Source organism: Lissotriton vulgaris, chromosome 5 (genome assembly GCF_964263255.1).
Source record: "Lissotriton vulgaris chromosome 5, aLisVul1.2, whole genome shotgun sequence".
Classification (NCBI taxonomy): Eukaryota; Metazoa; Chordata; class Amphibia; order Caudata; family Salamandridae; genus Lissotriton; species Lissotriton vulgaris.
In genome coordinates, this window is record NC_141693.1 from 1,681,467,673 (window position 1) to 1,681,480,707 (window position 13,035).

At 46.2% G+C, this 13,035-nt stretch overlaps 1 protein-coding gene across 1 annotated transcript in view; it reads right to left on the bottom strand.

The window, feature by feature from the left end:
- Positions 1 to 13,035, bottom strand: part of ACE (angiotensin I converting enzyme) — a 212,610-nt gene that overhangs the window by 122,545 nt on the left and 77,030 nt on the right. The window contains exons 3-4 of the mRNA XM_086923822.1: positions 6,844 to 6,937; positions 5,965 to 6,108 (exon numbers count right to left, since the gene is read on the bottom strand). Coding sequence (XP_086779948.1) covers positions 5,965 to 6,108; positions 6,844 to 6,937 — 238 coding nt within the window. The remainder of the gene's footprint in view (positions 1 to 5,964; positions 6,109 to 6,843; positions 6,938 to 13,035) is intronic.

The following is a 13,035-nucleotide window of genomic DNA, read 5'->3' on the forward strand; positions in this document are numbered from 1 at the left end:
GGTATAGAGTTGTGTATCTGGCTCTGTGTCACTAACACATTAGACCAACGTAGGTTATTCATTTGAGAAGGAGCAGACTGGTTTAGGGTTTGGTGTATGGATTCATTGCTATTATGATTTAATGAAGTATTGCCAGATATTGATTTACTCTTAGATCAAATGTTAGAAGAATGGATGCATGAATGGGTGGATGGATGAATATGAAGGTTAGTTCACAAACTGTATTCTGAGCCTCCTCTCGATGGTGCGTCTGGGCAAGATCCGAAGACAATAATTTTTGGAATAGAATTAGTGAGTTTGGATTCAGAAACTAAACCTGCAGATATATCTTCAGACATTTGATGCAATTCTTAAGAGAAAGTAGATGCGGCTAGTGCAGGTAAGAGCGGTGGGCGGTGATGCCAGGTGGGGGGATTTCGGCAGACGACAATGAGGGAACATTAACTAGTTATTTAATGTCTCTTGTCATCGTCCGTCAAAATCCCCACCGCTCTTAACTGTATGGGGAGCGGCTGTGAGAAAGTTGTATGTAAGGTAGTAGGTTGCAGTAACCCCCCCACTTTTTGCTTGACAACTGATGCACTTTTCCTTGGTGTGCCCTGGTTCCCTGCCAATCAGGTTCCCAGGGCCTGTGTTCCTTCCCCAAAAACAAACCCAATTTTCATCTCTGGCCACATGTCAGCCCCTGGTAAATGGTACCCTGAGTACCCAAGGCACTGTGACCAGAGAAGACTCCTAAAGGCTGCAGTACTTATTGTGCTACCCTCAGGGGCCCTGCACCCTGTCACCCACACACTGCCTTTGCAGGTTGAGTGTCTTGGTGCAGAACAAACCACAGAGTCGACATGGCAACCCACTGCCCTGGCATACCTCATTCACCCCTCTAGCTGGGTGCCCTATGCCAGTGGTATGGGTACAAGGGCAGGTCCATTCCTGGGCACTGTAAGTGCAGTGCTGCAATTAAGAGTATATGGTGCTGGGAGGTCGTAAACACGAACTCCACAGCACCATAATGGCTACACAGAAGACTGAGAAGTTTGTTATCAAACTTCTCAGCACATTAAACCCACACTGATGCCAGTGTGGGATTTAATGTAAAATGCATGCCAGAGGGCAACACAGAGTTGCCCCCTGAAACTAACCTACAACCTGTGTCCTGACTGAGAGGCAGCCTACGCTGCCACCCAGCAGACATGTTGCTGGACTCCTGGGTAGAGAGCCCTCCGCTCTCTTGGGCCTGCAACAATGCACATCCTGGGACGAGGTGCTAGGTCTCCGCCCCCAGAATGGACATGGGGAGTTTCAAAGGCATGCCGCCTTTGTGAGCTTCCCCAGGCCACTTGCTGTACTTAGCAACTGGCCCCCACCGGTTCTGACCCCCTTTCTGGCGGGAAGACAGGTGGGAAAAATAAAGGAAGGAAAGGGGATGTGCCAGCCTCTGCCAACCCCACCCCTCATGTGGGGGAGGCGAGGTAAAGCACAACCCCGGGCTCTCGCCATTTTGAGAATGGAGAGCCCTACCCAATTAGAGCTAGGCTCCTGCCTCCCTCCCACTGGAGAGTGACAGGCTAGGGGGTGTACTCACCCCAGGACAGGGACCCATTAGTCCCTGCCCTTGCCCTACCTGTTACACCCCTAAATGTAGTTTTTAGGGGCACCCTTAACCTTCCTTACTCAGATCCCGATTTGAAAACAAGAAAGAAGAAAGAAGACCTGCAATCCAGCTGCTAACAAGAGGTCGACACCAACTGACTTGGCCCCAGCCCTACTGACCTGTTGATCCTTGAACCTGCTCCTGCCAAAATCCCGGCGTCTCCTGCGGACAGCAACCTCGAAAACCCCAGAGGACCTGCCAGCCTTGCTCATCTAAATACTGGGACTCCCATGAGCAGTGGTTCTGCTCAAACAGCAACAACCCCTGGTGCCAGCCAGGAACCGCAAATCCAACACGCTCTGCACCCGCCAAGTCCGGCCCGTGCCTGAGTGGACAAAGACCACGAGGACGTCCCCTCGGCGACTGTGACCCATAATCCAGCACCCAAGGACCCTCCTCGACGATCCTGACGATGCCTGCAGCCTCACAACCAGGGACCCCTCCAACTGCGACCAGCTGAGGGTAAGATTTCCCGATTTCAAAAGGCACCCCTGCACCCGGTGCCCCACGGCCCTCTGTGCCCAATAAGCATGAGCGAATTTTGCGAATCTGGCGTTCGCGAATTTGCGAACTCGCAATCTGCAAAATCCGCGAATTCTCGCGAATTTGCGAATTTTTTTTTTTTGTGTTCGCAAGGATTTCTGCCAGTTCGCGAGGGTTTTGTACCAGTTCGCAATTGCGAACTTACATGTCGGCTAGCAACGGTCGCGATTATGTTGTTTCTACGTCTGGTTCATCATCACAGGTTCCCAGCACCCTCTGTTTCACCCCTGCCACCCTCTGTTTCACCCATGCCACCCTCTGGTACATCAATGCTACCCTCTGGTTCATCATCACTGTAGATTATGGGGGGGAAAAGCAAGCACACCAGCCCTGCTTCAACTGACATGAATTAATTTGGGGTTGATTTATTAATGTGTCACTGTTTTAAAATTCCAGTCTGGCACCTGCTTCCTTGTCTGTAATTTGCTTTCTGTTGCAGCGCAATTTTTTTTTCCAGGACCTTTTATGGCCTACTTGTAGCTATTCTATGAGCCTGCTGTGAGGGTCAGAGAAGGGTCATACAATTGTTGCAACTAGCAACTGAACTCTGGAGGGGCCCCAGTCAGGAAGCACTACAGGGAATGGGTACTAATGATGAGTTTGAACTTTTGAACCTGCTGAATGCTTTCACTTTTGCAAAACTCGTTTTTCTGCAGAACAGCATTACAGCAACTGTAATGCCCCAAACAAGCTTACTTGTGAAAGTTGATTTCTAATCCAAAAGTGATCCAAAGAAAGTCAAAAGGCCTCAAATCCAAAAAAGTGCAGGCAAATGTCAACCTGAGGAGTTATTCTGATAAAAATCATCATTTTCAGAAGGTCAATGCTGCTTGCTAGTGGATTTCTTGTGCAGAATTGCAATTTTTGTAATTTCGCAAGTGCGAGATTGTTGCTGCCTACATGTTCGCAATTGCGAACTTACACCGCACGCCGCAAAATTGTATCACCAAGAAAAAAAAATCCGCTGCGTGCGAATTTGCGGATTTTCGGTAAATTCGCGAGCGTTCGCGGATTGCGAATTTACCGAAAATCTGCAAAATTCGCGAGCGGAACGGATTTTCCGCCCATGCTTAGTGCCCAACTCCTAGGGGTCTACCTATCCTCCAAGATCACAACTTACCGCTCGAAGTGGTGATCGCACCTGAAGAATCTCCGTCCCCGAGCCTGCAACCTTTATTCAACTTTCAGTTCTCCCATTGAATAACATTGGGCACCCGAAGGCCCAAAAGCACCCTGCACTCAGCCGCCCGGGTAGTGCTGGAAGTGCAGCAACTACCCTACTCTACTTCCCCACTTGCTCTGTGTAAGTGACCAGAAGCTCAGCTCCCACAGATGCGTGGTCTGCCTGCTAGCAGCCATCAACCAAAGCCCCCCTATCCTCCATAGGATAACATTGGGCCTACTCACTCTGCACCCGGCTGCCCCTGTGCTGTTGAGGGTGTAACAACTGTACTTACCTGATCCTGGGAGACCCCTGAGTCTACCCCTGAACTTAAACTTTGCCAGCCGAGTACTTACCCAAAGACTGATAACTTTATTTTCTCTATAGGGTAACATTGGCTGGGTTTCACTCAGAATTTCTTCTAAGTGTCGATTTTTCAAACTTACAAATATTCCTTAAAAATCATCTGAACATCAAAAGCGTATCTACTCACCTGCAAGCAGGAGAGATCCCAGTGCTGTACCTTTCAGCCCTGCACTGAACCTAGAAAGTAATTATAACCATGATTTACTGTTAACCCAAGGAATACATTGCCTGGTTTTTACCAGAAAATCTTCCAAGTATCCATTTTCCAAACTTACAAATATTCCTTAAAAAGCGCCTGTATAACAAAAACGATTTACAGGAAATGCACAAGGGCTGAATCCAGGATACAGCCCTAGGTAAGAAAAACATTTGTAAAGTGATTTTATTGCATTTACTTAAGAACTCCCATTGAACTTAATGTTATTTTGTGTTTAAACTTGTGTTGCATATTGCAACAACTGTAACTATTGCATTTAAAAGTCAACTGCTATTTGAAAGTATTCAATTGCAATATCTCATTCTGAGGAAGTATTTATGATACCTACTGTGGTTCTAAAATAAAGTAACTATATATTTTTATATACAAACCAATTGGCCTAGAGTTCAGTTCTTGAGTGTGTGAGACCATATACTGACTGAGTGTGTATACCAAATGCTTTAAATGTAAATGTAAATGTATGAAGCTTATATAGCGCATGACTTACCCTGGGGCATCTCCGCGCTTGCTTAGGGAACCCGTCCTGGTATTCCCCTGTGAGATAACCCTGGCAGGGTATCCACAAGGTGAAAGCCAGGCATCCCACCGCGAGGGGCCAATGTGGAGATTAAGCAAGCTATTGCCCAGAGTCGCAGAGTGTGAACCCGTGAGTCGAGAAGGCACCGGAGCGAGAATTAACGAGTCCGTGGAATTATTGAGCCCAAGACCCTCCGAGGCGGGGAATTGAACCCTGGTCCAGGGCCGAACTCAAGCTCCAGGTCTGCCGCCTCTAACCCCTGAGCCACACTTCTCCACTGATACTGCCTTACTGCTCGACCAAGCTACCACTTTAGAGAGTAGGGTCATATCTAAATTTAGCCTCTGCCATACCTCTGGCGACTGTGGACTCTGTGCACACTGTACCTTACTTTGGTCCAGTACATACAGAGCCACTTTCTTACATTGTGTATTAATGTTTTGGATAAATCTCATGACATGCTCCTATGGTAAACAAATTTACGACTATATAGCTTTATATTTCTTTTATTCCAAAAAGGGGCCAGCATTGATTTGTGACACTTCATTTATAATTCAGTAAATTGATACCTATTTTTGAGCCAGAAATTATATCAGTTCAGAACCAGTAGATCAGCACAGATTACCTTTAACTCCAAGCACATTATGGAGGGCAGTCTTACATCTCCCAGTTTCTATTTAAGTTATCTTAACCTGTGGCTCTGCTTTTCTATTTTTAATGTGCTGCAAGTGCTTGTTACTCTAATGCCACCAACAAAGCCTGCTGCTTCTCAGAGCCATCGCAAAGGGAGGGCAGCTAAGGATCTTTACCATGAGCCCCTTGCTTATAAGGGCACCACACTCCTGTAAGAAAATGCATTCATATAATAAATAATTGAGAAAAAACAGGTCTTACCTGCTTGCTCAACATGAGACAGCTAACGCAGGGTAGCCTTTGGGTGTTGATAAATGATGTGTTTTTTAAGGTTTGGCCAAGACCGTTTGATTTTACTACAATAAGATGCATAATAAACTTGCTTATAAGCACTTTCAACCAGTCCTCTACATATATTGCTATTGTGTCATTTGCATTCTTCTTCCCCCGCTATAGCTTACAGTATGGGCTAATGGATCATCCCAATTCAGACATGGGCAAACTTCACTGCGAGCGACAAACATTCTGTCATTTCACAAGGCACACACCCACTCCCATGGTTGTTTCCTCCGGTGCCAGGGATTAATATAGCAATAAGAGAATTTTCCAGACCTAAAAAACTGTTTTGCTTTAGGCCATTTTGTTTTGAGGTTGATGAGAACCCATCAAATAGGTTTGTACACCCCATGACAAAATAAGACAAGAAGTGACAAAGCCAATAGGCTGACAGCCAAAACCAGACCCTTCGGCTTTGCCAAAACCTGTTTTTTTCCTGTTTGCAGGATGAAAAGCTATACATTTTAGACCCAAGTCCCACAAAAGCATCCAACAGCCTGCCCCTTCACATCACCCAGGCACCATCATCTTCTTACCGTCTGGTCGGTATGCTTCATTGCTGAGCTTCACGAAGGTCTCATACTTTGGCCGTAAAGGGACCCCCACAGCGTTGTGCCAGCCTTCCCAAGCATACAGCAGCTTCTTGTAGCTCCTGGAATTGGCCATAATGTCTGTCAGGTCTGGTAGGATAGAAGAAAAAGAGAAGAAAATGATGAAGAGGCAACAGGGAGTCCTAACTTTACTACTCCTAAACAGAGAAAAGCCGTAACTTTAAGACTTTCGGTATTCACAGAAGGCATTTAGGAGTCCTAAAGTTAGGACTTCTAACTTCTGTGAATACCGAAATGAGTAAGTGCCTTCTGTGAATACCGAAATGAGTAAGTGCCTTCTGTAAATACCAAAATGGTAGTAAGTTTAGGATTTTGTCTTAAGTTAGTTCTGTGAATTGGGCCCATTGTCTTTAATAGGAAGAGACTGATCACAATTAAGATATTTGTCCACCATCACAGGAGGGCGTGGGCATGCTGTGTGGCCCTGTGAACCTTTTCTGTAAACTAAATTGCGATTGATACAAAAGTGTTTAGTGCTAAAAACAGTTGTATAGGGAAATCTGAGACTTCCTGGTAGGGCGTTGTCTCTGGAAGGTCTTAAGGGTCAGGTGAAAATCTGTCATAAGTGTCAATGTAAGTGACGCTACCCCAGTCCCACCAGCTTCTAGAGGCATAAACCTATTGCTAGATGTGACTTTGCATATATGCCTTTCCTGCTCTGGACAGGAGTGAAACTCGTTGCATTTGCGGTTGTAGAAGCAGGCTTGCTTAATCATCCCTCCTTTGCACTGATGGCACAGCAGGTGTGATCAGCATCGAAGCACACAATCCCATCCTTTGTACGGTCATAACACAGTAACCTACCAGGGTCCAGGGACCAGCAGTTGGTGTTCTGGTTGGGCGGGCACACCTTGGAGGTGGAGTAGATGCTGTCCATTTGACTCAGGATCGTGTTGTACTGCAGAGAGGAGAGAGGGCAGTGTGAGTGGAAAGAAGTCCAATACTGCTTTATGTCATACACATCGGAAAGCTGTGTGTTTTTAAATGCCACCAGAACCTTGAGATGGCACTATAAGACCATATTACATGTTAACCAACATATAGTTTTATATTACATGCTTATTTTCGATAGTTAGCTTGAAAAAGCAGTTTTTTTGAAACCACAGCTAACTATGGTCACCGATAGGAATTAAGCTGTTTAGGCTTTGTTGACCTTTCATGAACAAATGACTGATAAAACAATAGACAAATGCCAGAGACAGTGGATTCATGCAATTATATTGCTGCATCATTTAATATGCAACTGTTGCATGAATGTGGAAAATGGTAAAAAAAACATTTCTGTGAAAAAAAAATAAGGAGTAATTGGGGCTACAGCCAGCTTTGATTATAACACATGAATATATGCTTTTTAAAAAAACTAGAAATACACTCAAAAAAATACACTTAAGTGCAGTTATGATTGAGTATTTAGTATTCTTTACACTTTTGAGTATGTGTTGGTATTTAATTACATGTTGCTTTTAGGTGCTATTTATTGGTATAAATATTGTACGGTCATAAGTATTGCATCTGGTGAGTAAGTTGTGTTTTGCTCGGCCGTATTGCGAGTTATGGTCTCTTTGTCCCCCGCACACATGGGCATGGGCATCAGGGGAGGCTAACGCTGCCCTTTTATGCCCTTTTTATTTGTATTCTTTCTATATGGTGTTCAACGCACTAGTCTGAGTAAGGGGGACTGCAAGAGACATTTCTCCATGAGGGCCAGCCAATAAATACATGAGGATTCACAAATCTACATGCAGTTTATAAATTTGCCTCTTTCCATGAATGCACATACTTCATTGGCTGGAGCAAGCAACATAGTGCAGCGTTATTGCCGGCATGTGTGCTTGCATTCATCACTGCTATCTGCCTCTTCCTGTTGTGCCCTGTTGTGGCATGTGTGACAATAGTGCAAGTGTGTACCAGTTGAAAATAGCAAGAGGTAAAAGCCATCTATTTTTGACTGAAAATAAAAATCTTGCATTTGAGAATAAAATTACTGTTTTGAGGGGAGGATGGACTTACTATTCAAAATGCAAGTTTTGTAATTCACGATGAAAGTCTGTGTTTACGGACACTAGCAAGATGGAGTGTCAGACAAAATGATTTACAAGACAAGAAGTATGCAGTTCCTAAAGAGGGGTCCAGCCCTACCAAGAGGGGGGTGCTCCTTTTAGAAGCAAGGGCCCTTACACACCCCAAGGGGTGTCATGCCTCATCATCAGGCAGCTCCTCGTTGGGCCCGCTGCAATGCCCAATGGGCCCCACGAGTGAGTTATTTCATTTTTGCTGATGTGGAGTGTGAGGTGTGATAGGGTACGTAGTGGCTAAGTGTGAGAAGAGGTGAAAAAAGGATGTACTGTTGTTGAATCCTGTTTTTTTCATATTACATCTCTTCACAAAATGCTGGTGCTATTAGGTGTCAGCGCTCAGTGTTAAACCCACCTCATGCCTCTATCATCACTACAATACACTCCTGCCCCTTTATTTCATCCTTTCAGGTTCCTGCTGCCTCCCTTTGTGAGAGGTTTTCCGCCTTTTTCTTCCTCAATCTTTCCCCTTTGTGGGTTTTTCCCTCTCTTGCTCTCAATAAATGTCTGATCAGGTGAAATAAGTGCTGGTCCATAAATATGAACCTGTGGCCCCTACAGGCAACCACCGTCTCAAATTAAGCACTGACTCTTTGCCCCTCAAGCACAACACCCGACTCCAGAATATAGCCTTACAGATGGCAGCAGATGACAGAACATCACTTCCACAAAGGTTGAAGCGTTATATTTCATGCACATTTTCCACCTCGCTCGACCCTGGCGGACTAGTGAGTTGTATGAAATCTGCAGCCAGCCGCAAGGCGGGAGAGGGTTCGGCGCACGTTTACAATGATGAATGGCCGCACAAGGAAGAAAGACAGAAATAAATAAAAGGCAACGAGGTGTGAAGAGGAGAAAGAGGCAGCAAGTGCCATGGAGAGAGAACCGAGGGGCATAATATCAAGAGCCATTTCGCCGCTTTTTTGGCTTTAAAAGCCAAAAAAGGGCCGAAAATGACATTGCTCTATCCACAAGGGGATGCTGCTCTATCTACAAGGGGATGCTAACATGCATTGGCGCATGTTAGCACCCGTTTTCCCGACGTCTCGCTTTGCATCTCTAATGAGATGCAAAGTGGGCGTCACTGGGCAGTACTCCTTGTAAATTATCGCTGCTGTGATATTTACAAAGAAGCCCACACATTTTTGCAGACATAGGTATACTTCCTATTGGGGGTGGATTATGCTGATACAAGCACTAAGCGCACTTTCCGATATTTATCGCTGTCTATTGCTAATATGCCCCTAAGTGAAAAGTTAACCAGAGAAGGGGGGTGGGCAGAGAGATAGGGAGGAAGAGAGACAGCAAAGACGTATGGAGAGAGGGACAGAAAGAGAGGCAGGAACACAGAAAAATATAAGGAGTCAGACATACAAGGAGAGACAAGGAGAAATAAGAGAGTGAAAGGAAGAGAAAGGCGGAGAAAAGACAGTGACAGAACCAAAGAATAATCAAGAGAGAAAGTCTGAGAGAGGGACATGGAGGAGAGAGAGACACACATATAAAGAAGGTGAGATAAATCCGCACCAACCTCCTGCTCTCCTGGTTCAAGATAAACGATTAAGACACCATCAAGATCATGACCTCCGGTTCTCCATCAGACCCTTGTCCGCACCACATCTTCAACAAAGCCAGCACCGCCATTGCACCCCATCTCCGGAAGGCTATCAACATCTCCTTCGAGACAGCTACCTTCCCGGAGAGCTAGAAGCACGCCCAGATCAACGCCCTACTCAAGAAACCCAAGGTGGACCCCAAAGATCTCAAGAACTTCCGACCCATCTCCCTGCTCCCGTTCCCGGCAAAGGTAACCGAGAAGGCCATCAACAAACAACTGACCCGCTACCTCGAGGAACACAGTATCCAGGACCCGTCCCAGTCCGGGTGCCGCAGCAACTACAGCACCGAAACCGCCCTAATCGCGGCCACCGATGACATCAGGACCCTGCTAGACAATGGAGAAACTGTGGCCCTCATCCTCCTGTACCTGTCAGCCGCCTTCGACACAGTCTGCAACCGCACACTACGCACACACCTCCACGACACCAGGATCCAAGACAAGGCCCTGGACTAGACCACATTCTTCCTCTCCGGCAGAACAAAGAGCGTCCGCCTTCCCCCTTCTGCTCCGAAGCCACCAAGATCATCTGCGGCATACCCCAGGGCTCATCCCTCAGCCCAACGCTGTTTAACATTTACTTGACACCGCTCGCCGACGTCGCCCGACTGCACAACCTCATCATCATCTCTTAAGCAGATGACACCCAGCTGATCCTCTCCCTCACCAAGGACCCCCACACCATCAAAACCAACCTCCACGAAGGAATGAAGGCCATCGCCGAATGGATGAGCAACAGCTGGATGAAGCTGAACTCAGACAAGACGGAGGTCCTCATCCTCGGATCCACAACCTCGGCATGGGACAACTCCTGGTTGCTGACAGGACTGGGAACAGCTCCAACACCCACCGACCAAGCACACAACCTAGGGGTTATCCTCAACCCCACCCTCTCCATGACGAAGCAAGTCAACGCTGTCTCTTCCTCCTGCTTCAACACCCTCTGCATGCTCCGCAAGATCTCCCAGTGGATCCCCACAAAAACTAGAAGAACAGTCTCCCAGGCCCTTGTCAGCAGCAGGTTGGACTACGGAAATGCACTCTACGCAGGAGCCATGGCCAAACTCCTGAAATGGCTTCAACGCATCTAGAACGCCTCTGCACGCCTGATCCTCGACATCCCTTGCCATAGCCACATCACACCCCACCTGGGAGACCGGCACTGGCTCCCCGTCAACAAGAGGATAACCTTCAATCCTCACCCATGCACACAAGTCACTTCATAACATCGGACCAGCGTACCTCAACAGACGACTCAGCTTCTACACCCCCATCCACCAGGAAACATCATTAACATCGCAGACATCACACCGTTTTGCTGTTACATCGCGGTCATTACAACAAGCATGATGTAACCACGCTATGCCAATACAGCGCAAGTCTTTACATCGACTTGCGTTAGATGGTGTGCTAACATTACAAATAGTTTAGTTTACTATCCCAACACCTTCCCTACTGATAAGTGGACTGGAGTTGGAATAGTAAATTACACTTTTCTAATGTTAGCACGCCATTTAGCGCAAGTCGGTGCAAAGACTTGCGCTGTAATGGCATAGTGTGGCAACATCACAGTCGTTGTAACAACCGCGATGTAACAGCACACGTTGTACTAACACCCGTTGTAACGTCATACATTCCAACCGCCAACTCCGCTCCGCCGACCTTGCCACGGTCCCCTGCATCCGAAGAGCATCCTCCGGTGGCAGATCGTTCTGCCACCTCGCTGCCAAGACCTGGAACACCCTCCCCACCCACCTACGGCAGACCCAAGACCTGCAGACTTTCAGAAGACTCCTCAAGACCTGGCTTTTCGAGCAGTGGCGGCATTCCCCACCCCCCAGCGCCTTGAGACCCTCACGGGTAAGTAGTGCGGTTTATAAATGCTATGACTGATTGATTGATTGATTGAATGAGGAGGAGAGAGAGCAGGGAGCAGACAGCAATAGGCGTGGAGATTAGGAAATAGAGAGAAATCAGACACCAAATTCAGATCGGCGACTGCCACAGACATATCTGGTACAAGGCGGGATATATCAGAGGTGCGACCTGCACCTAATAGAACACAAAATACACTTCATTACGTTCAGCCCCAAGTTGGATGAAACAAGTAATTACTACTTTGTCATTTCAAGCACAAGAAAACTCACCTCACAGAGCAGAAGGGTGAACGGAAAGCTCAGAGCGGAGCCAAGGATGAAAGAAACATTGGCAGAATACCAAATATTAAATGCGTCCCAAGGACTCAGATCGAGATCTATACACCAGCACTTCTGAGCATGCAGAGCTGCGCCAGTACTGAGAAAGGAAGAGGTCGTGGAAATAAAACATTACTCTGCTGAGTGCAGGTGAACTGAGAGAGGCAGCGAAAGAGATAGACAGGGGAGGAAGGCAAATAAAGAGAGAGAGCGAGTGTGCGTGACGGAACTGGTGGTGTAAACATTACATAATGTCTTCGATCTGCTTTAGTTGAACTATTTACCTTTATACATCATCTTGTAACTAACCACTTGTTATGTAGAGCTCTTGTCTGCCACTTAAAAACACCTCCAGAACTTACTTCACCTTATATGACTCACAATATGCTTTCTCTCTCAAGACCTTTCCTCTTTTCTCATTCAGTACTTCTCTCGTTTCATCATTCTTTTTAGCACCTGAATGAACTCGTCATCTGCTGCCACTTCCTTCTATTGATGTGTGGTCAAATGAAACCTCAGACGTGCACTACCTGTGAGGTCTTGTAAGTATTGTGCTTACACGTCACCCAGCCACCTTAAACAGTGGGATGCACAGCAGAAACCCTGCACGCAAACGTTCTCCTCAACATCTGGCTATGGAAGCAATTATTCACACCTTCACTCTTCCTACATATTTTGCTTTCTTTATTCATAAAAAAAACACTCCAAACTCCTTACTCGGGCTTGCAAGACCACACAGGTTTAAAAATTGTATTAATAAACTAAAGATCATCTGTCAATTCTACCATTACTAAAATATTTTTTATTTTATAGAGTTTTATATAGCGCGAACTGGACCCGAATCAGGTATCAGAGCGCTTTACATAGCACCAGTTGCATTCCCAACGGACTATGCTAATCACCTTGTTTTTCTTTTTTTTCTCTCCCCCTCAGTTGCACAGTTATTTATTGTTCATACTGTATTCTTTATCCGTGGTTTGCTTACTTACTGTCAGCCTTCTAGGTAATGTAAGGCCCTTCGGCTTTGCACAATATGTATGTGAAGCGCTCTGATATCTACGGGTCTAGCTAGCGCTATACAAAACTTTAAAAATTAAATAAATAAAAA